Source organism: Podarcis erhardii (assembly GCF_964252035.2).
Source record: "Podarcis erhardii genome assembly, chromosome: Z".
Classification (NCBI taxonomy): Eukaryota; Metazoa; Chordata; class Lepidosauria; order Squamata; family Lacertidae; genus Podarcis; species Podarcis erhardii.
This window is the reverse complement of record NC_138504.1, coordinates 37,417,618-37,442,561: the sequence shown is the minus strand read 5'-3', so window position 1 is coordinate 37,442,561 and position 24,944 is coordinate 37,417,618. Positions and strand designations below refer to the sequence as shown.

General features: G+C 45.2%; 1 protein-coding gene across 8 annotated transcripts in view; it reads right to left on the bottom strand.

The window, feature by feature from the left end:
• RAPGEF1 (Rap guanine nucleotide exchange factor 1) overlaps positions 1-24,944 on the bottom strand; it is a 112,129-nt gene that overhangs the window by 53,663 nt on the left and 33,522 nt on the right. For all 8 annotated transcript variants that reach the window (XR_014152517.1, XM_081846923.1, XM_081846921.1 and 5 more), the window contains one exon: positions 685-824. Coding sequence is in view for 7 of the 8 variants with exons in the window: in XM_081846921.1 (XP_081703047.1) it covers positions 685-824 (140 nt within the window). In the remaining variant the exon portion in view is untranslated. The remainder of the gene's footprint in view (positions 1-684; positions 825-24,944) is intronic.

The following is a 24,944-nucleotide window of genomic DNA, read 5'->3' as shown; positions in this document are numbered from 1 at the left end:
GCCACTCTCATTCTCCCAAAGTGACAGCATCCTTGCCTGCACTGTGAACCTGATCAGTTGCATCCCTTTGGGCTAATCATTTGGCTGAAGACAATAGTTAACACTGCTTAGGAGCTAATCCCCACAAAGACTGACTGTTGCGCAAGTCTCTCTGCTTAAACACTTGGCCTCATAAATAAATTCACCCAATGCTGCAGGCTGCCTCATTCTCTCTCTCCCAGAACCCCAACCTAGAGCAGCAGACTAAGCAGGATGGAGCCTGGCCAGGTGCATCATACCAGTGGCACCAACAAGGAGGCTTGCTGGTGACTCAGACATACAGCATGATGTTCACACCTGAGATGGATTGAGTGTTCAAGCCTGGCAGAGTGGGGGTGGTGGTCTTGGTCCAGGGACCCCTGGAGTGGGGCCTCCACACTGGGGACCTACAGCCCCTGCCTTGTTGGCCCATCAACACCAGAAATGCCCGGGGGGGGGGGGGAGGCAGGAATCCACAAAGACTCAACTCAGACCAAGGAGCAAGGCTGGCCTGCAGGCTTGTGGTGCAAGGAAGTTTCTTTGGTGGACCTCCCTACTTCCACTGCTTCCTGCTCAACATATCTACTTAAGAGCAATGCCTCTATTGCACCACCTGCCCCTCATGGGCCCTGCCTTTGGGGAGGGGGCATGACACCACACACTTACCTTGTTCACCACCTTCTCAGGAGTCTTCACCATGAGGTCAGGCTGCTTCCCTTTCCTGGATGGTGTCCGCTTTATTTTGGGAGAGTGGAACTTGTCCTTCAACTTCATGGTGAATGAGGCGAGATGGGAGCGCTGAGAATCTACAAAAAAAGATGAGGGGTATGAGTGTATTTATCTGATTGGGCTGGAATCCAACTTGCACCAAGCGATATGCCCATATCAATAAATCAAATCTTTATTATGGTTGGCTGATGCTGAAACAAAGCACATGATATACAGCAATACAAAATTGCAGCCTCAGAAGAACTAGCTATTAATGATTCAAGATGACAAATGAGAAACTGACCATTATAGCAGGTGTTGCATATTATAATCTTCAAATATGTACACTGAAAACTGCCATGTGCAGGTCAGACTGGTGGTCCCTTCTAGTCCAGAACTGTCAACACTGACTAGTAGCAGCTCACCAGGGTGTCAGACTAGGAGTCTTTCCCTGCTCTACCTGGAGATGCTCTGCAACAACTTCTTAGTGAGTACAGACACCTTTTTTTTATTTACAAGCCATAAATCAGTCTCTTTCCATCAGAAACCTCCGCCATTCCGGCATCTCTCCGTGCTTCCAAAGCACACAGATTCACAAAGGGTAAAGCTTTAATATCAAAAATATTAGAGCATGAAAGCACATATTGATCCTGTACTATTACTGACAAATTATACTGAAGACAGGGAAAGAATGCAAAAATCTTATTGGTAACTGCAACACCCTGTGAAGGATTGTTAAAACACTCCAGGAAATGTAGCTCTGTGAGGGGAATAGGGGGTGTCCTAACAACTCTTAGCACCCCTAACAAACTACAGATCTCAGAATCTTTTGTCAGAAACCGTAACTGTTTAAAGTAGAACCATAATGTTTTAAGAGTATAATGTGAATGTGGCCTCTGTTAAATACAACCCAACATGTCAGCAGATATATGGGGGGAGGCCATGGTAGATGGATAAATGCGGAAAAGGATATATAGTGGTACCTTGGTTTGCAACTGCTTTGGATTACAACCATTTTGGATTACAACCACGTCAAACCCGGAAGTGCGTGTCCCTTTTTTTTGGATTACAACCCCCCCCTTTTTTTTTTTGGATTTCAACCAATTTTGTTTTTGATTACAACAATTTTGTTTCGCCCCATTGGCGAAAGTGTGCCTTGGGTTACAACCTGTTTTGGTTTACAACCGGACCTCCGGAACAGATTATGGTTGTAAACCAAGGTAACACTGTAAAGATATTTTGCTAAACTGGCTGCTTAAATGAGGAGAAGAAGCATAATAATGTATGGGGTTCCCCCCCCCTACCCTCATTTTCATTTGAGCTATTTTAGTTTCAATGCACTTTTCACGGTCTGTAGCCCTTGCAAAGAAGAAGCGGTACCTTTGTAACATCAGCAGGCATGTTTGTAACCACTTAAACTAAAAAGTGAAACAAGCCCGAGTGATTTCACAGTAAGCCACTGCTGGCAGTCTCCTGCCTAAGCTGACACAGCTGGTCTCAGAAGAGGTGCTGGGACTCCCAGACAACTGGTTTTTTTGCGGCGGGGGGGGGGGGCCGGGGACGGGACTTCAACATCCATACTGAGGCGACTGGCTCTGGAGTGGCTCAGGACTTCGTGTGTGTGTGTGTGTGTGTGTGTGTGTGTGTGTGTGAATGTTCATATGTATGTACCATATTTTTTGCCCTATAGGACGCACTTTCCCCCCTCCAAAAATGAAGGGGAAATGTGTGTGCGTCCTATGGGGCGAATGCAGGCTTCAGGAAGCTCTGCGCAAGCCGTGGGAGCCCGGAGGAGTCCCCCCCCCGGGCTCCCCCGGCTTGCGCAGAGCTGCCTGCACCCCGAATCCCCGGCGCCCTGAGCAGTCGCGCCGGGGCTTCGGGTAGCTCTGCGCAAGCCACGGGAGGGCTCCCCCGGCTTGCGCAGAGCTGCCTGTTCTGGGGGCTGGGGTCGGGGGAAGCTCGGGCTTCCCCCGCCCCAGCTTCGCGCCTTGAGGGGGAAAATAATTCCCCCCCTTTATTTCCCCCCCAAAAAACTAGGTGCACCTTATGGGCTGGTGCACCCTATGGGGCGAAAAATATGGTATATGTTTATCTTCAACATCATGGCTCCAATGACGTCTATGCGAGGCCACACTCTGGACTTTGTTTTCTCAACTGGATAGGAAGAGGGTGATCTCAAAGTAGGGGCTACTGACATCAGTCCCTAGTCAGATCACTTCCTGTTTCAGCACCTTTTCCCCTCCGCTGAGGTGGGGGACCTGTTAGGATGGTCTGTCCTTAGAAGCCGATGGATCCAGTGGGCTTCCAGAGTGCTCTGGGAGATTTCCTGTCAGAGCTCTGGCTGACCTCCAGAACAACTGAATGGCTCAGGCTGTTGACAGGATCACCCCTGAGCGCCCTCTCCTGCTTGGCTCCCTGGTACACTCCAGAGCTTAGAGCGAAAAACAGAGTCATAGCTACAGGGGAGCTAGCCAGGTGTTTTGCCCGGCGTGAAGGCTCCAGAGGGGCGCCATTGAGGCTCCCAGGCTCTCTGTGTGTAGGCAAATATGCACAAGGAGGTGCCAAACTTGGTCTTTGACCCAGGTGAAATACAGCCTAGTTTTGCCCCTGGCAAGGAAAGAGGCTAGGAGATGGTTCGAACATGAATAGAAGAACAATCTGTTTGAATGCAATCAAACTCTGGTGGGGGCTCATCATTGAGTATACCTAGTGAGCAGTGAAGCCTGCAAAGAAGACTTACTCTGCTGCTTCCACTGCATTCTCATTGTGTGGTCTAGCAGAGCTTTCCCAGGTAGCATGGGGTCTGCTACAGTCTGGCCCAAGGGAGGTGGCAGAACCTATGGCAGCTCACTGTGACTTGTTTGCAAAGCTTTTGAGGATAAAATTGCTTGCCTCCACTGGACTCTTGACACCACTGTTACAACAGATGAAGGGCAGTATATAAATTTAAACAACAGGGGGAGCTAAGCGGCGAGGCAGGCAAGCCAGATGGGAAACAACCACCCAGCCTTCTAGTACAATATTAGACAAAAATAAACAGTGGCTCTCTCAATCTGTTCCTTCAGCTTGTTCAAGGATGCGGTTGCCTCAGTTTATAAATCACACTGGCTGTTATGTCTATCTGCCTACAGTTAGGCTAGGCAAACAGAATACATGAGAATGCAAGAAGAGCCTGGCTGCTGGAACAACATCCCATCTAGGCCAACATCCTGTTCTCACAGTGGCCAACCAGAGGCCCAATGGGAAGCCTGCAAGTAGGATCTGAGGACAAGGGCAATTCTCCACTTTTGTGGTTTCCAGCAACTGGTATTCAGAAGCATTACTGCCTCCGACCATGGAGACAGAGCATAGCCATCATGGCTAGTTGCCATCCATAGCTTTTTCTTCTATGAGTCTGTCAAATCCTCTGTTAAAGCCATCCAAGTTTGTAGTTATCATTGCTTTCTGTGGAAGGAGGCTCCAGAGTTTAATGATGTGCTGCATGAAGAAGTCTTTCCTTTTATCTGTCCTAAATTTCCAACATTTGACTTTATTAGAAGTCCACCAGTTCTGGTGTTTTGAGAGAGGGAGAAAAACTTTTCTCTATATACACTATATACATTTCCCCGATGCCATGCAAAATTTTATAAACTTCTCTCACATCACATCTACTTTGGCAGAGGACTGGACATACCAAGAAGGTTGGATCTCATTTTTGTAGCAAGTTATAGCTGTAAGGGGTTGGGGAGTAGGACCGCTTTTCAAATAAAGAAGCAATATATTCCATTTTGAAATAATCCTTACACAAAGGAACATAGGGAGTTGCCTTACATAGAGTCCCCTCATCATAAAGTAAGATTCTAGTCCTTAGAGTTCTGAATAAATAGGTACATAAATTAATAGGTACATACTGAAATAGACCATGAGTTCATCAAGCCCAGTACTATCTATACTGTCTGGCAGTGGCTCTCTGGAGTTTCAGAAAAGGGACATTCCAAGACCTACTTAGAAATGCCAGTAATGGAACCAGGGACCTTCTGGGTAAAAGACAGATGTTCTAACACTTTATGCTGTGAACCACCCAGGGATCTTTATACAAATTTAATAAATAAAAATAAGTAACATTGAGCTTCAGCTCTTTTCTGAAGGATTCCAGACTGTCTGGTTGTCTAAGGGCATTTCTCAATCACCATAGGTGAGTGGCTATGTACATGTGCGGCCGATTTAACTAGCTTCAATGGCCAAATAGCCAAGAGGGAACCAAGTTTCTAATTTCACTGTGCAGCTTCAAATGAGAGATTTATTTATTTATTCGCTTGATTTTAAATATCAGAGCCAACATTCTTAGGATGCTGAATTTTGTGCCAGGGAACAGATTCTGCAGCCATGTGGTAAACCCACAAATGGACAGGTCGAAATCCAGAGCTCATGTCAAAGGAGACGGAGATGGGTCATCATTGGCATGCAGACAACTGGCCCATGGAGCTGCTGAGTCACACAGAAGAGTTCGTAGGCTCAAGACTTACCTCAAAGTACTCAGAAAAAAGAAACTACTAGCAGGGAATTATTTGCACTCTTCCCATACCAAGTCTTGCAATATAACACAACTGCAGTCCACAGCTGACTTCCATACTGTAGCAATACATAGTTTTGGGGTACAGTGGTATCTCTGGTTACTAACGCTTCTGGTTATGAGCTCTGCTAACCTAGAAGTAGCTACTCCTGGTTGCGAACTTTGCCCCAGGATGCGAATGGAAATCATGCGCTAGAGGCGCGCACGCAGCATAAGGCCCCATTAGCTAAAGTGGTACCTCAGGTTAAGAACAGTTTCAGCTTAAGAACGGACCTCCAGAACAAATTAAGTTTGTAACCAGAGGTACCACTGTACTTGCAGACTGCTACAGAGGTCATTATGCAAAACTCCCTCTGTGCTAGCAGAAAAAGTACTGCATTATGACTGTCAGCTGTTTCAACACTAACCTTCTCTCTCTAACAATGATAAATGCTAAGTTTAGCCTTTTCTTTTCCAGCATATGTGACTGTCCAACATCAAAACAAATGGCCATGACATAAATGGTGCCTGGGTGTTCCTAATCCAAATAACAATGTGCCAAAGATGCAAAGGACATTGGGGGGGGGTGGCTCTTCAAAGATAATCTGGTCCAATATCCCTGGAAGGTGGCCTCTGCTTGAAAATCTCTTAGCAAAGGTAAGTCTGCTGCCTTCTGAATTTTCAAATGTTCTGTCAAAATTCTGCTTCTTGTCATTTGGACCTGTCAGATTGTGTCCTCCCCTCTGGAGGATTGGAGGATAATTTGCTGCATGATCCATGAGATAGGCTTTTTCTCCCTTAAAAAGTACGTAGAGCTGAAAGGGAAAGTTGGAAGGATGACATTTTTAAGGCTCAGTTTAATTCCAGTAGATCCAACTTCTACCCAAAACTCTTAGTAAAGTGATGAGTGAGTGTCTTTTTGGGTATGCATATCTTGAAGTGACCAGAGGGGATGCTGTCTACAGTGTTCTGTGCCCAAAGGATTGAAGAGGTTTTAGACCTCTGGTCTAAAACAAAGGACGGAAAGAACTCTTTTGTATTTCTATGCAAATTTACACAGATTCCTTCCATGGATTAAAATTCACACAATTAGATTAGCCATGGCTTTTTAAAATGGGTGACAGGCCTAATTCTAGTATTTCCACAGTGAGATGGGTTTACCCCGCCTTCACCATGTCCTGCTTTCGAATGAGATTAAATTTGATTGGGTTGCAATCACGGAAAGAATAACATTTCCTCCAACGCTCAGCTTTCCTTATCCCTCTTGTCTAGTAAGTAACTGAGAGGGAAATTATGTATATGTTTACTAAGAATTAAGGCTTCATCAAACCTTTAAAGCACTACTATACCACTTTGTAGCCAAAAATAAACATAGGAGCTGTAGTTTGTTAAGGGTCCTGGGAGTTGTTAGACGACCCCTTTTATTTGCACCGAGCTACAATTCCCAAAGTGGTTTTAACAGCTAAACCCTCTTCCCCAGGGAACTCTGGGAATTGTAGCTCTGGGAAGAGAATATGATATCTCCCAAAAACTCTCACCATCCTGTAAAGCTACACGTCCCCAGATGCTTGGGGGGGAACAATGACTGTTTAAAGATGTATGATAGTGTTTTTAACATACAGTGCAGATGGGTCCTGATTCCCACCAAGTTTAATGGGACATACTCCTAGCTAAGACTGTGTACAGTTAGGTTTTTTCTTTAAAAACAACAACACTGAAGCCTTTCTTTTAGGAATTCTAGGTGCTGAAATCCCAAGGGAGCAGAAAAGACTTTATGTATGCGACCACAGCTGCGTGGATATTATTGGCCCAGGGATGGAAAGAAGATAAAGTCCCTACCAGAGAAGAATGGCAGATCAAGTTGATGGGATTATGCCTCAATGGCAAAAATGAACAGAAGACTAAGAAATCAGGAAGATCAAAATTTTAATAAGGAATGGGAATTTTTTTAATAATTTACCTTAAAAACCATAGTATACACTTAAAATCATTAGTAGGATTTGAATAACACTTGTAGTTTAATGGTGAATTTTGGATATAATGGAGATGTAAAAAGATTTGATTATAAAAGATGCGGGAGGAAATGATTAATAATAGGGCCCACAAAGGGGAGAAGGGAAGTCCAGGAGATACTCTAGAATCTTGTCTTTATGTTGTATGTTTGTGATTGTAAAATTTTAATTTGAAAACCAAATAAATTTATGTGTACGGTTAGGAATGCCCTTGTTACATTTTCTTTCCTCCTACCCCATGCCAGAGTGTGGGGTGCTATCGATATGACGTGAAAATAGTTCTTCACATTTACCGCTTTTATGTCAGCCTGTAAATGATATGAAAATGTTCACATTTTACAATGCCAAAATCCATAACTAGGCAACACCTTTGCTATCCAACATATCAAAATGTGACAAAATAGCAAGCATGTTTTTGAGATGTCCATAGCAAGGGATAGAGTGGGAAAGAGCAAAAATGAACCGGAAAGGGAACTGCTAAAGTCATTAAGGTGTGATGATGAATTATGGAGAACCTCTGAAAACTTGCTCATTATTTTTAGCGGTTAAGTCTGTCAGAGATCAGGGTTCCAATCAGAAGAGCCAGGTGCACTGGATCAGGTCCAAGGCCCATCTAGTCACACATCGTGTTCTCACAGTGCCCAACCAGAGGCCTAAGAAAACCCCCAAGCAGGACCCTGAGTGCAACAGCCACCTCTTCACAGGTGATTCCCAGCAACTGGATTTAAGAGGCATAAAGAAGCATATCATGGCTACCAGCCACTGATAGCCTTTGCTCCATGTGTTTGTCTACTTCCTCTTTAAAGCCATTCAAACTGGTGGTTGTTGCATCATCCTGCTGCAGCCAATCCTACTGTTTTAACTATGTGTTGTGTGGAGCACTACTTCTTTGTGCCTGTCTTGAAATCTTTAAATATTCACCTTCAAGGGAAGATCCTGGGGTTCTAGTGTTATGAGAAGGGGAGGGGAAATGTCACTCTAATCGCTTTCTCCATGCCATGCATTGTTTTATACCCCTTTACTCAAACAATTTCATTCCCTCTCAAAACAGCCTCCCATGGGCACCTGCATTTCATCTCCATGGATGCTTCCTTGCCTTTGAAAATGGTTAACAACAGAGCCCCTGGATCCTAACCAAGATCTCTGGGCCACAGCCTTTGCCTCCTCTCCACATCCCTGAGAGAAAGTCTAACACATAAGCCTGCATACGAACCTTCCTCATTTCATCCATTTGGCAAAGACAAATGTGCCTTATTACCAGGCTGGGTTTGAACGTGGTCCAGCTGCTGAGTCATGGCCTTATGCTGGCTTTAAAGCTTGCCTTGCCACAAGTCGGCGCGTGCCTAACTCCTGACAACACACACAGCGCGTGCGCACACGCACTGACAAAAATTTAAAAACCAGCCTGTGACTTCCAGGCAAGAGTGCCCTGGCTGGGAAACCGCCTTCAGGCACAGAGAGCCAGTCCCGAGCACCAGCAATTCTGAGTCACCTTCGAATGCTGCTGGAGCAGCTCAGAGCAGCTGGGCGACATTTCGACACACTGCAATTTGCTTGAGCAAAGCTTTTGTCAGTTGGCCAAGACAGAACATTAAAACCTAGTGAAGGAGGTCCATTTTTTATTTTTATTTTTTGAAAACCATAGGGGTGGATTGAGGCAGGAAAAAAGGAGCCAGTGGAGGATTTATTGGCCCCAGGCTTGCGGCAGGATGCAAGCAGCAGGACAAAAAACAAGCTTACTTTTTTGCAAAATAAAACAAGTGACTCTTTTGTTTGGGGGAAGTGTAGTGTGCTACTTGTGGGTTGTAGCCAGCAGAGTAGACCATGCAAAATTCATGAACCTAAGTTAGTCATGTCTATCAGTTTCAATGAGTCTCCTCTGAGTAGGACGAATCTTGGATTATTGCCCACAATCTAACTCCTGTGTAAGCTTTGTGCAAGCGAATCAGGAGGAAGCATACAGCCATAGTGGGACATGCACAGAAAAAGCTGTAATATGTATCTCACCTACGGGCTTCTGTTCAGGATTCTAGTCAGCCCAGCATGCTCTCCTCAAGGATACTCCATTCCACTCCCTCTTTCCAGTTTCCTTTCTAACCAACCTATTATGCAGCTAGTAAGCAAGCTGAGTTTTCTTTGGGATTATTTGGGGCTGCTGTGTTTTAACTCCCTTAAGAGTTTGTGTGGTTTGTAAGAAAAAGAGTCTGTACTTTGCAAACCTCAGGTAGCCCTGCCACAACATAGCAATTTATCTCTCTCTTGTTTCTTAGTGGTCCCAGTTTGACTCCACTATTTCTGTCGGCACCCACCAGATGAGTTCACTATTAGAGGGACTGAGACCAATCCAGCCTAGATATAAATAATCTGAAAACCCAAAGCCCTAGATTTCCTCAAAGGACACTTTTCTGAAACTGCTTTTTAAAAAAATGATTCATTTAAAAGACCAGGCAGACAATTTCACACACATAAAAAAGCCCCAGGTCAGTCAAAACATTTATTTCCCCCACTGTGACAATGATGCTTGGAAGCAGACACAGCTTTTGAAAGAACACTCAAAATTTAAGAATCGTGCAATCAACTGGAGGGCTAACAAGCTGTGTCACTCCTTTTCAAAAAAGGCCTAAGGGGACAGGAAGGAAGGAAGCATCCCAAAGCTACCAGAGGGAGAGCAACAAAGGTCCTCTCTTCCCACCTGATAATGAAGCCACAAAGCGCCTCTGAGCGAACAGAACTCTTCCAAAGCCCTTCTGAGCACAGAGGTGACTTATGTAACGAGTTACACAACGCTGCCCATTAAAATGGCATTTCCCTCTTCACTGAGCGCCTCTCTGTCATCTGAAGAGTGAGTGGCAAAGACAGAGAAGCTTCAATTAAAGCCCTGGCCAATGGGGAGGGGGAGGGGGGTGCATGAGGATTTTGGCGGAAGTAGAGCAGAAGGATGAACTCCAGATGAAAGAGGAAGCTTGGGCTTCAGAGGCCAAAGCATACTGTTAACATTATACCAGTGTATGACTCCACTTCCTAAGCTCTGCAAAAGCGCAACGAGGGTGTGTGGGTGGGTGTCCCCGAAACAAGAGGGTTTAAAACGTAAGCTTTGACAGGTGCGGGCCAGAAAGCGATGGGAAGAATGGAAAAGGAAGAGTACCGTATTTTTCGCCCTATAGGACGCACTTTCCCCCCTCCAAAAATGAAGGGGAAATGTGTGTGCATCCTATGGGGCGAATGCAGGCTTTCGCTGAAACCTGGAGAGCGAGAGGGGTCGGTGCGCACCGACTCCTCTCGCTCTCCAGGCTTTAGGAAGCTCTGTGCAACCCTTGGGAGACTGGCGCAACTTTGCGCCGGTCTCCCAAGGGTTGCGCAGAGCTGCCTGCATTCCCGGGCTTTGCGCAGCTCTGTGCAACCCTAGGGAGCCCGGTGCGAAGTCGCGCCGGTCTCCCAAGGGTTGCGCAGAGCTGCCTGCATTCCGAAGCCTGGGGCTCGCTGCAGAGCGCAACCCGGTCTCCGCAAGCCTGGGGAGACCGGCGGGACTTCCTGCCGGGCTCCCTAGGCTTGCGGATAGCAGGCTGTTCTGGGGGCTGGGGTCGGGGGAAGCTCGGGCTTCCCCCGCGCCTGGGGGGGGAAATATATTTTTTCTTTATCCCCCCCCCCAAAAAAAACTAGGTGCGCCCTATGGGAAGAAGAATATGGAGCTCTCTTTTCAACTCACTGGCTTCAATTTTGGTTTAAGTGTTTAAACCTGCTTCAGTTGTTTTATTGCTTATTCAGGAATGGAAAGCATCTTTCTGCCCGTATAGGTAACTGCTGGGGCAGGGATGTCCCACCCCTGAGGCAAGGTGAGGCAGTCACCTCAGGCAGCAGGATCCACAGGGGCAGCAGATCCGTCCTCAGAGGAATGCATCGGTCACTGCTGCAGTGAACTCCTTAGAGGCTGGATCTGCTCTCCCATGCCACCTCTACAGTGGCCTCTTGGCAATTAAGAGGCACTGCTGGTCTTCCAAATTTAGGGAGGAAATAGCAGGGCTGCCCATAATAATAATAATAATAATAATAATAATAATAATAATAATAATAATACCCCACCCATCTGGCTGGGTTCCCCCAGCCACTCTGGGCAGCTTCCAGCAAAATACTAAAATACAACAATTCATCAAATTATTCCCTAAAGAGGGCTGCCTTCTAAAAGTCACAGATAGGTAGCCGTGTTGGTCTGCCATAGTCAAAACAAAACAAATTCCTTCCAGTAGCACCTTAAAGACCAACTAAGTCAGTTCTTGGTATGAGCTTTCGTGTGCATGCACACTTCTTCAGTATCTGAAGAAGTGTGCATGCACACGAAAGCTCATACCAAGAACTGACTTAGTTGGTCTTTAAGGTGCTACTGGAAGGAATTTGTTTTGTTCTAAAAGTCAGATAGTTGTTTATTTCTTTGACATCTGATGGGAGGGTGTTCCACCGAGAAGGCCCTCTGCCTGGTTCCCTGTAACTTCGCTTCTCACATTGAGGGAACCGCCAGAAGCCCCTCAGAGATGGATCTCAGTGTCTGGGCTGAACGATGGGCGTGGAGACGCTCCTTCAGGTATACTGGGCCAAGGCCGTTTAGAGCTTTAAAGGTCAGCAACAACACTTTGAATTGTGCCCGGAAACGTACTGAGAGCCAACGTACTATAGGGTCTCCTGGACTGTGCACCCGATTGGCAGGATTCAGAGTGATCCCACTTCAGCCATGGGGTAACACTGATTTGACACCCACCCCCGTTCCCGATGTAGATCCTCACTCACCCATTCTTCCCTGACAGGGGGCCAGCATTTTTTGGTTCACGTCAAGTGCCAAAATGTCTTGGGCCGGTGCTATGCTGGGGGCCAGAAATAGAAAGTGGGTGGAGCAATGGATGTTTCCCAATTAAGGCAAGTAATAATACTGCTCTATTCCACCTTGGCTAGAGCACACCTAGAGTACTGTGTCCAGTTCTGGGCACCACAGTTTAATAAGGATATTGACAGACTGGAATGTATGCAGAGGAGGGTAGCATAGAACCAACCCTTATGAGGAATGGTTGAGGGAGTTGGGTATGTTTCAACTATCTAAAGAGCTGTCTAACGGAAGACAGTGTAAGCTTGTTTTCTGGCAGGCATTACTGAAATCTGGTGGGATGAGACTCAAGACTAGAATGTAGAAATTGAAGGGTAAAACCTGTTCAAAAGGAATAGACCAAATAGGAAGGGAGGAGTAGCAACATTATATGTAGAGGGTATGTACACTTGTGAAGTTATCCATGACCTGAAGCATGAAAAGCAGATTGAGAGTATATGGGTAAAAATTGTAGGAGAGAGAAACAACAGTGACCTTACTGTGGGTGTCTGCCAAGCCAGGCTAAAGAGTTGGATGCACTTCCTAGAGCAGATTACCAAACATTCAAGAAGGAGAGATATAATACTCATGGGAGACTTCAACTTCCCTGATATCTGTTGGAACTCAACCTCTGCCGAGAATGTAAGGTTTAACTAAGCAACAAGGGGATCATCTATTTTGGACCAGATCCTCAACGAGAGAGGGGAACTGATTGACGGAGTGGAACTACTCAAAAACTTGGGAAGAAGTGATCATGTCCTCCTGGGTTTCATAATACAGAGGCTAGGGGAAACTGAGTGTAGTCAGACATGCACTCTGGACTTTAAGGAGGCTGATTTCAAAAAACTTAAGGACCTACTGGGTGAGGTCCCATGGTCAGAAATGAATGGGAGTCAGCGGCGTAGCTAGCCGCTCAGGCACCCAAGGCAGCGCATGCATCCTGCGCCCGGGGCAGGCCACCCATGGGGCAAGCCGGGGCAGGATGAGCTGCGCAGAGCCGGGCCTCCCCCTCCGCTGTAGGGCGGCTGAGGGGGAGGTGGTGGGCAGATGCAATCCCCATGCTGTTGCCTGCCCATCACCTCACCCTCAGCTGCGCTACAGCTGAGGGGGAAACGATGGTCAGATGCCAGCCCTGCGCTGCTCAAAAGAGCCGCACAAAGCTTGCAGACAGTCCGCTCACTGCCTCCCCCTCAGTTGTATGTTGGCTGAGCCTGCAGGAAGTGGCAGGCAGACGCAAGCCCCACGCTGCTTTTTTGGGCAATGCGGAGCCTGCAGGCATCTACCGTGTCACTCCCAGGAGAGACATGTGGCTCACAGTGTGGCGTCCAGTGACCCCCGCCCCCTAACTATGCCTTAAAGGTGAAATATTGAAGGCACAAAGACAGACAAGTCCATCAAGAGAAATGGGAGGCATCTAAAGAAACCTGTGTGGCAGCATAAGGAGATTACAGCTGAGCTGAGATTTAAGAAGGGCATATACAAGAAATGGAAGAAAAAGTAAATCACAAAGGAAGAGTATACATGAGTAGCCAACAGTTGCAGGGTGAATGTCAAGTGAGCTAAAGCTCAGAATGAACTCAGGCTTGCAAGAAAGGCTATGCTCTGGGTGGGTAGGACCTGGACCAATGGCTTCAAATTACAAGTAAGGAGATTACGAATAAACATTGGGAAGTACTTTCTGATGGTAAGAGCTGCTCAATAGCAGAACGGGCTTGGGCTTCCTCGGGAGATGGTGGACTCTCCCTCCTTGGAGGAATTTAAGCAGAGGCTGGGTGGCCATCTGTCATGGATGCTTTAGTTGAGATTCCTCATTGCAGGAGGTTGGACTAGATGATACTTGGAGTCCTTTCCAACTCTACAATTCTATGATTCCGTGTAACTTTTTTGCATAGCATGTTTACTTCTACGCATGCAAAAGTAAGGAATTTCTATACACACACACCCTTCATCTAAGGCAAACGAGAGATTATCACAGCTCAAGGACACATTCCAGCCAGGCAAAAGCAGTCAAGGAGGGTGTGGAGGAGAGCCAGGGAAGGTGCAGCTTGCTGAAGAGATATGGCCAAAAGCTGGATAAAGAATCTGGAGCACCACATGTGGCTCTTGGACCTTAGAGGTTCCGTACCCCTCAAATGTAAGTTTCTGTAAACTGCTTTGAGGGCCCTTGTTAGCACCAAATGGTGGTTTAGGAATGTAAATCCATACTTTCTTATTTATATAAGGTTAAATTTCAGTTGGGAATGAGGATTCTAGGGTCTTTAAGCCAGGTGTATAAATAAAGTTACTAGCCTGCAAAATAATGTTTACTAGCCTGCTGGCAAAGGAGAGAAGGAGAGTGCCACCCCTTTTTCCATTAGCCAAGTGTGCATTTCTATTCTGAGTACAGCAAAGGGATAGAACGCTCCATCTCCTGCCAGCCTGCTCACTTTACCTGCATGCCATTCCATGTTGCTACCAGTTCACTCCACCAAGCCCATGGATACATGTGCAAAGCATGAACTAGACAGTCTCTAAGTTCTCTTCCAATTCTATGCTTTTATAAGTGTGCAATCACCATCATTTCCCATTTATTGTCCCTAATGATGTTGTGGTGGACCATGTATAAGCTGTAAGTCACTTACACTGGTGACTACCTCTAGGAATCACATATTTATGCCCAGAGCTATTCAGACATGCTAAAATTAGTCCGTTAACAGTTTTAGTGTCTTAACCACCACCCACTTAAATTCTAAACAATAGAAGAGAAGTAAATGCTATTGCATTCTCCTGTCTTAAAATATTTACAAGTCCTACAATAAAAATAGTTTCCAAGTAAAGCACTCAGTTGGTTCAAACATTTAAGCCATGCTACTCTCATTTGATTAAATCCACCCCAGTCCCAATTTCAATTCAAATGATTTTTTTATTGTTTGGGAAAACTTGTCAAGATAGCATGAAAAAAACTAACATGGCAGATTTTCTTTATTTTTTTGCTTTTGTTTACTGAAGATATATATAAAAGTCAAAGATACTAAATCAGATCTCTCATCAATTTAGGGCAGTAGTAAATCTTCAAAATCAACGTTCTAGAGAAACCATGCTCACTGCATGCATTGTTTGCACCACCACTACCCCTGCAGAGGCCACAGAAAGAACATTAAGTGGATGGATGTCATATTGGCCATCCTTTGGCCCTCCTAGGAAACTCACCCAACCAAACCTGCTGCTGCCTGGAACTGGGTTCATGCAGTACAGCTAATCTGAGAGCAGAATGGGATGCAGTGGTGGGTAGCCCAAGGAAGCACCATCAGACCTGGGTGCCTGTCCATAAACCCCAGCATGAAAGACTAGGATGGTGCCAGCAGATTCCAGGAAACTTCTTTGGGAATGGAGTGATCTGTGAGTTTGTTTGGGCCCTGCGTGAGACGCCAGGTGTCTGAAGGGAGTGGCAGAAAATGGTCGGAAGAAGGAATTTACATTAGTATTTATTTATTAATATATATTAATAGTTTTCTTGCGTATTTTTGCAACATAAATGCACTCCCCTCAAGGCCGATGGAAAATTTCCCAATCTGTTGAGAAATTTTAGTCCTACTGTAGCCTTCCCAGCCTTGTGCTCTACAGACAGTGGACTACACCTCCCATCATCCCCAAACAATGGCCATGCTGCCTGGGGCTTATTTGAATCTGAGTCCAACAATGTCTGGAGGGCACCAGGTCAAGGCAGGTTGCCCTACAAACCCCTTTTTTACATCCTTTGATTGTGTGTAAATGCAGTCTTGGCTCATTTCCTTTCTAAAGACAAGGGAAGAAGCTTCAACATACAGGAAACTGGCCCACCCTAACCTCTGTTGCTTGGGTGGAGCTGTCCCAAGTCCCAAGACTCTGTAGGGAATGAGCAGATTAGGAAAGCAGCCAGGATTCAGTGGAAGAAGGCGGAGGTGGTGGGCAGGCATGGACTGAATCCAGACAGTCCAGCCAGATTGATGGGATAAACTTGTTCCTGATCTGCAGGTCACCCTCCCAAGCAGCTTGGCCCTCAGGAAGCAGAGGCAGCCAGCGGCCACTTTTGACTTCACTGACATTTCAATGGCTGGGCTGAACCAGGCAGCTCATAACGGAGGGCAAAGCAGCATCTGAAGGCTGAAGAAGGGAGGGCCCTCTCTCCTTCCTCTGCTGGCCAAGGGAATGCTCCATGACTCACAGATGTTATTGCCTTCTATGTCTGGAAGGGGCTGGTGGAGAAAGCAAAATAAAATAAAATATTTTTTTTGGAGGGGGATAGTTTCATTTGGAATCCTAGCCACCTACCCTAAGCAACAGCAGTCAAGGTGTTCCTAGCTGCAGGGCGATCAAAGGGGGAGTTCTTCTGTCACTCAAAGGGTTGGTCCATCTACCACAGTATTGTCAACACTGACTGGCAGCAGCTCTCATGGGTTTCAGGCAGGGGTCTCTCCCAGCTCTACCTAGAGATGCTGGAGTTTTATAAAACCTACTGACCTATGGTCAGGGATGATGGGAGGTATAGTCCAGCAATCTTGGGATGGCCACAGGTGAACCATCCTTGGCCTTACACTAGACTTTTTTAAACATATGTAAATGCACGCCTCTTATTCAATCCATCAATCTCTTTGTTATAGTCCATCTAGCTCTGAATTATCAACACTGGCAGGCAGCAGCTCTCCAGCCTTTCAAGTGGTGAGCATTATCAGCCCTACCTGGGGATGCTGGCAGGGATTAAACCTGGGACCTTCGGCATGCAAAACAAATCTTCTACCAGTGGAACTTCCTCAAAAGGGTGAATTAACTGGTGGCAGGCCAACAGCACAGCAGTCCTGAGCATGGGGCCAGAAGGGTATCAAGTGTGAATGTAATCTGCATTGCCCCCCTACAACTCCTGATAGAAAAAGTCAGAGCTGACAGAAGACTAGCTGCACCAGCAAGAAAGGAGCACAGGAAGCTGCCTTATAACAGATCATGTGACTTAAGTTTGTCCAGGTTCAATTTACAAATCAGTATTTTGGCTTGCCTGGAGGCCCCCCTCCGCCAGCATGCAGAAACCCATCTCTTGCTTTCGGGCAAGCCCAGCAGATGTTGCAGGAGGGGCGCAAAAGACCACCAAGGCTGCTACTGGATTATACCAAAATCCTAGTGTGAAAAGGCTATAATAACAAATAGCTCAGGCACTTAAGGTCTGAAGCACCTTCAGTGGCTGGATTTCCAGGATGGAAAGCCACATCCTCCTGAAAAGAACAAAAGGCTCTGACCCCTCCCATCCCCCACAAGGCACCAGCCTCAAGCTGGAGGAACAGTGAAAGGGTGTGAAACATTGATATTGTGCCCATTTTCTTGTTTGACCTGCCTGTCACTTCCCTTGGGAAGGTTCGGTGTCCCGTCCCCCCCTTCTTGGGGGAAAGGAAAACGAACTTCGCAATTTAGGCTTGGATTTCAAGGCATGCGACTTGTCTGGCTGGAATACAGGTTTCTAAAAAGAACCCCATGTTGCCAGGGGCTGTTTACCCATTGCCAAGGCAACAGGGGTGATGTCATTGTCTCTCACCATTAAGGCACACAATTATGGCAAGGGCTGTGGAGGACACCAATGCTAACAACAAGCTATCCTAGGGTTCAAGAGCTCAGATGTAAGGCACTCCACAGAGAGTTTTATAAATAAAATAAAATAAAATAACATAACATAAAATAAAATAAAAGAAAGAAAGAAAGCACCTTCTAATACTAAGTGCTGACATAAATGGAGTCGGAATAAAAGCACTGAGAACAAGAGAGCTAGTATGCCATGCTCAGGGAAATGCTGAGATTTGAAGCAGTACAGAACATATATAAATGAATGCCTAAAGGGGGGCTTATTATTTATTCTTATTCTTATTTTATTTATTATTTGTTGAATTTATATGCCACCCTATACCCAGAGGTCTCAGGATGGTTCACAGAACAAAATCAAACCACAAATCAAAATAAAATCAACAGCCCAATACTCCCCCCCAACCCCCCCCCCCCATTTTAAAAGGGCATAGGTTCCAATGAGAATTGAGCAGGCTCAGTAGCCACAGAATGGAATGGACTGGAAATGCAAAATTAGGATGGGAATGGGCTGGAATAGCCAAAATTATGAGTTCACTGACCCCTTGATAAAGTTTCTATTGTCCCCAACTGAAATTATTAGAAGCATAAATTGACTAAAGTAAAAAAATAATAATCAATATATCACCTACACTTGTTTATTACCAACCACGATTACAGTGGTACCTCGGGTTAAGAACTTAATTTGTTCTGGAGGTCTATTCTTAACCTGAAACTGTTCTTAACCTGAGGTACCACTTTAGCTAATGGGGCCTCCCGCTGCTGCCGTGCCGCCGCCGCGCAATTTCTGTTCTCATCCTGAAGCAAAGTTCTTAACCCAAGGTACTATTTCTGGGTTAGCGGAGTCTGTAACCTGAAGCATGTGTAACCTGAAGCGTCTGTAACCCGAGTTACCACTGTACTAGGATTTGTAATCTGTAAGAAGAAAATAAATAAGCAAAACAAGTGTGGGGGGGAAATGATACCCTACTTTTAATATTCTCTGATGAGACGGGTGCACCTGGGTGGGCTTTAGCCTCTAGCAAGTTGGGAATTCTGGGCTATAGGCTTGAAATTGTTTAAAAAGTGAAACTCTGAACCTGTCTACAATTCTTATTTGAAGTAAGAGGAAGAACAAGCAAGTGGTGAAGATGGAGAAATGCTATTGGGTGACAAAGAGAAGGCAGAACTGTTAAACACCTACTTTGCCTCTTGTCTTCACCCAATAGGAACGCAATGCCCAACCTGGTGATAACGTAATAAATGATGTGAGGCAGGAGCTGCGGCCCAAGAGAGGAAAAGAGGTGATAAGGAAACAACTAGCTAATTTAAATGAATTCAAATCTCCAGGCCTAGTGAGCTGCACCCAAGGGTACTAAAGGAGCCTGCGGATGTAATCTTAGAACCTCTGTCTATAATCTTTGAGAATTCTTGGAGAACAGGTGAAGTCCCTGCAGACTGAAGGTGGGCAAATGTTGCCCCCATCCTCAAAAAAGGGGGGCATCAAATTATCTATGATTCTATGAGCTATGAAGAAAGAAATATGGCCTGAGAATACTGTTATACTGTGGAATCATCTGATTAAATACAGATGTTCCTTAATGGCAAGGCAGATGCCTTCTGTACATGCTCATGCTCTTGATTTCTCATAGTTCCTAATTAAATTTCCTGCATCTAATTAGATGGCCTGCATTATAACTCAGAAACTTATTTTCCACTGCTGGGAAGAGAAGAAACAGGATGGTGCACCTGCACAAAAAAATCATCATAGTAATGAAACATTTCTCTCCCATATTGGCCTCTACAGCCACAGCAGGCACTGCGACCTACCTATAGTATGACTTCACCAGCAAAAGTGTACTCCTCCATTGTCTACCAAGCAAGATGGATGCCAAGCAACTAGTTTGCATTAGTTAGTACTTGTTTGGATGCCAAGCAACTAGTCTTGAAACTTGTCAGAACCCTGTCTTGAAAATGATGGTTCCGCTGTATAAAGGAATGCCAAATCATATACAAATTGCCTGGAAGTTTTAGTCCTTTTCAAAATCTCAAAGTATGTATTATTTCTTTCATTTATAGCTATATTTCAGAGTGAGTGGTAGCAAGTATCCTGTGTAAGATTTTGGGCTGTTTTCCACTGAGTTGCAATTACTATTCATGCTGACAAGATCATATATAAGATCAAGATTAATGTTAACCTGGTAGCATTAATTTTGGATTTTTTATTTATTTACTTTTTATTTGGAGTCTATTTAGTAATATCTATTATTTCTGCCACAATTAAATTCCAAAAATCTTGCACCAACTGATATTCCCACCACAAATGATAATATGTACCAAGTTTATTGCAACCCCTCCAACAATTAAATGATATAGTAGAAAACATTTTTGACATTTTGCAAAGGAGTGCAATACCATCTGTGTACTAATTTTAAGGAATTCACCCCTAGCTATTCTGGAAAGAGATTTTAAGGGTCACAATTCCCAAATTTTATTCCAATCCTTGGGAGGAATTTGTGTGCCAACAGCTGGTTCGCATATCTTTTTGTTGTTGTTGTTAATTTTTTTATTCAGTTTCAATAACAATCTTCCAATTAATGACAAATTAAATCAAAACACTCCAAATTACAATAATAACAATACCACCTATTATATATTCCAATTATAAAATTATTATTGGGGGGTGGGACTTCACATGTTCCAGATGTCTAGAGATAATCGTGCTCATTCATGTTTCTGCATTTTCAACTACTTTTCAAATTCCAAACTAATATTTTTCAAATTATCCATCCTTATTCTCAGTCTGATCAGTCGTTGTTTCTATGGCTCACATCTTCTGTAGCAAAATTTTTATATTGTTAACCCACAGGAAGCATTCCCCCCCCCCCATCTTATTCTCTGTCCAATTATGTTGGTGTTCAGTTCTCTTATCTCTCCTTTCTTCGTTAAGTTCTCATTAAAGGCACCGGGCTTCATTCCAAAAATAGAGTTTATAAATGGCAAGTCAACAAGTTCTCTCTGATGTCTCTTAATGAGCTGGTGTCCGTATATGTCTGTATATAATGCTGTATTGTGGGGCATGCTTCCCGGCTGTATATTATGTGAGAATTATTTAAATTCCTCCAAGAACAAAAGGACAGCTCCTCCAGGCCCTAGAAGAGCTGGCAGGGATCCAGCACTCTCCATCCTTCTGTCCACAATTTCTGTCCACAATAATGTATAAAAATAATCCATACAAGCAGATGTATTTTAGAACAAAGTACAGTGGGCGCTCGGGTTGCGAACGTGATCCATGTGGGAAGCACATTCGCAACCCGCAGCGCCACGTCTGCGCATGTTGCGATTTGGTCTTCTGCGCATGCGCAACCGCCGAAACCCAGAAGTAACCCATTCTGGTACTTCTGGGTTTCAGCGCGTCCATAACCTGAAAAAACGCAACCTGAAGTGTCTGTAACCCAAGGTATGATTGTACACCCCAAGTCCAATGGAGCTCTTTTCCATTAGAATTCCTCTTTTCTTTTCTTTTTGTAACTGCGCGATAATACTTGCCATTTTGTTTCCATCTTCAGCCCGAGCCGCCATATCTGATCTTATTTTGCCAGCTCTAATTCTCATTAGAGTTCTCAGTTGAAGGCTGTGCATTATACATTCAATTAAAATTTTCGCCTCTTGTGTTTCGTTTAAGTAATTAAATTATTTCTGGCTGAGCTTCGCCAAATCGTGATGTAATATAGCAAGTACGGAAAGATAGCGGTTGCTCACCTTAATCCACGTTTCAAGATGATTTAAAGTCCAAAATTCAGCATTCAACGACTATATAATTTGTCAGTTTTTTCCTCCTCCATCTGGAACATGCCTGTTTTTTTATTTATTTATCCAAATCTTATTATTTTACAAAACAGGTGTCTCCTGCGTGTAGGAGTGGCTCTGGAGAGTGCCATCCGTGCCGTGCTCTTAGACCCAGCATCCCTGCCACTTGCACCTTGATGCGAGCCGACAGGTCACGGACGATCTGCGGGTCTGTGAGACAGTCCTCCCCCACCCTGGGGAGTCTGCCAGGACTAATTACCCCCATATCAACCCTGAATTACTGGCACGGCTGGGGTCTGTTCGTGTGGGAGGCAGCCATTTCCCACAGCAGGAAACTGGAAGTGGTTTGCATATATTTTAAAGGGGTTCCACATATCCATAAGTTACATTAAGCAGTACAGAATACAATTTAGAAACTACCCCAGGCCCTTTTGGACCCCCCCTTTCAACTCTTATGTCCTTATTCATCCCCTGCACAGTCCCATGGTGGGAGGGTAAAAACCAATCACTATGGGAAATTGGCTAGCTGGCTCCCTGAACAAGAACAATCCAGCTAGAAGGTGAAGCTGACACTGCAACATTTTGCTGCAGATATTACTAGTCCATTCCTCATCTAAAACGGGAACTGGAAGTAAACATTCTAGTTCATATTAAAAACATGTGGATTGATCTGTGTCACCAAATGCTCTGCATTTCCTGTTTTGGAAGATCTCTTCAGGACTTGAACAAGAAGCATTCTGTAGTTGTTTTCACACTCTCAAGCAGGGCAGGGATAAACCATCATCACTGACTATCGCTCATGCTGTTTGGGATGATGGGAGTCGAGTCCAACAACATCTGGAGTGCACCAGGTTGGCGAAGGCTAATGCTCTAAACCAGTGGCTCCCAATCAGGCTGTCTGTGTAACCCACCTAGGGGATCCGTAGCACTAACCCACCAACTGTCCAGGACATCCTGTTTTTGAGAGCCATGCTCTTCTCACATGAATATGGCACCCAAAACCACATGAGATCACAGCCAGATGCACATCTTACCCAAGATTGTGGTGACCCAAAACACATGTTTGTCAGCCCTGTGCTCTTTCATGGGTCATGTGACTTGCATGGATGCATGGTCCTGAAAACATGTGTCCCAGTTTTGTGCTGGGACATATTGGAGGTTATTGGTGGCACCATTCACATAACAAAAACTACCATAGAGATGTCAACACTTTCAAAAGTAGGGAGTCAATGGTTTGGCATTTGAAAAACACGGAGTCCGTAATACTTACCTAATTGGGGACCACTGCTCTAAATCATAGCTCTACAACCAATACAAGTCCCCTGTATCAGGATGAAGGACTACCTAGTCTAGCATCCTGTTTTTTTACAGCAACTGACCAGATGCTTCCTAGAATCCCACAAGCAAAGACTGAAAATAGCAGCTTTCTCCCACCCCTTCCAAATACTGCCTGCATCTTCAGTAGGTGGCATACAAGGTACACTGCTTCTTAACTTGGAGGCTCTATTCAGACACCACAGCTAAGAACTACTGACAGACTCTTCCTCCTCCAGGACTTTGCCTCATTCCTCTTTAGATATTTGCCATGGAAAACATTGACAACACTGCCATTTTTAGTCAAAATGTCTAACACCAACCCATCAATGCTATGTGAAAAGCAAGACTCACTGTAAAGCTAAGTAAATGCTGGTTTGGGCAACCTAAAGTTATACTTGGGACACAAGGTGGGTACATTACCCCTCCTTATGTCCCAAGGGGGCAAGGGGCAAGACCGAAGCAATCAGAGATTGGGAAACTCCCAAAACAAAACAAAAAACCCAGGTTTGGTCCTCTTTGGTGACACCAGAAGCCATCTGAACTTCCAGAGCCAATCTTATAGACTTGCCTCTCAAAAACCTTTATCTTCCCAGCCCTCACTCCCAGACTGCAACTGTTATAAACTAGTGTTGAGAGGGCCAGGGAGATAGGCTTTTCCACAAGGGCCCTTTCATATCTGGGTGTCTCTCCATCTTGTCTGTTGAGCTTCCAGAACAAGCCAGCTCCAAGTGGGGCTCCAAGTCAAAGACGGGGGAAAACTCCAGCTTTCCAGATGTTGTTGGACTCCAGCTCCCATCATCCCCAGTCACCATGGCCAATAGTGAGGGGTGATGGGAACTGTAGTCCAACAACATCTGTAGCCCAACAGCCCCATCCCTGCTCTTTAAGGTGGGAAATAAAGCTGCTGTCAACTGGATTTCCACAGCAATTTTTTTTTAAAAAAAATGTGTGTAGCAAGGGAACCAAGGATGGGTCAAGTGGCCTCAGGGACACTTGCATTCCAAGATAGGGCAAAGTTAAGGAGTGATTGCAGACAGATGACAGGGGACCATCAAATGACCACAGACAATAAAATTGTGCAATGATTGACTAGAATTTGGGGGTCATCCAACAACTGATTGGCAGTAGATTTGGTAGGGCCAAAGATAACAGGGAAAAGGTTGATAGGACTGGACATCTTTAGCTCGGAAGAAAAGAATTGAGTGGGGAAGGCAAGATAATTGTATTCAAATCTCTGTAAGGTTGTCACATAGAAGACAGCAAAAGTGTGTTGTCTGCTGTGGTGAAGAGCCCACACTAGATATAGTGAGCTTCAGATTCAGGAGGGGAGATTTTCAGTTGAACATTAGGTGGCATTTCCTGAAGGTCACAGCTATTCAATAATGGAGCTAGATATGGGTGGGGGTGCATCCTCTGGCTGGAGGTCCTCCAGCAGAAGCTGGAGAATTGCCTGTTTGCTGGGCGGGGGTCCTAGCTGTGGATTTCCAGCTTCAAATAGGAGACTGCCCTAGATGGCGCACTAGGATCACCCTCCAGCTCAATGATTCTATGACTTGTTGACAAAACACATAGCTTAATTGATAGAATCTGATGTCCCCACTGTTGGGGACAAGCAGCAGAAAGAAAGGGCTATTGCCTTTGCACCCTGTTTGTAGGCTCCCCAGGAGGTACCAGGCTAGCTACTAAGGAAAGCAGAATGGACCTTTGAGGTGTCACATAGCAAAGCTCTTCCAACATTAATGCATATATAGTTGGATTTGATAGCTGTGCACAGAATATAGGAAGCTGCCTCAAGTGGAGTCGGACCAATGGTCCATCTAGCTTAGTGTTACCTATGCTGACTGGCCGTGGCTCTCCAGGGTCTCAGACAGGGAATCTTTCCCAGCCTTGCCTGGAGATGCCAGGGATTGACTCTGGGACCTTCTGCATGCAAAGCAGATGCTCTCTCACTGAGCTACAGTCCTTCACTATAATGAATCAGACCATTGGTCCACCTAGGTCAGTACTGTCCATGCTGCCTGGCAGCAGCTCTCCAACATTGCAGAACAGGGTCTTCTGCAGCCCCACCTGGAGATGCCAGGGATGAAACACAGATCCTTCCACATGCAAGGTTGATGCTCTGCCATCAAACTACAGTCCT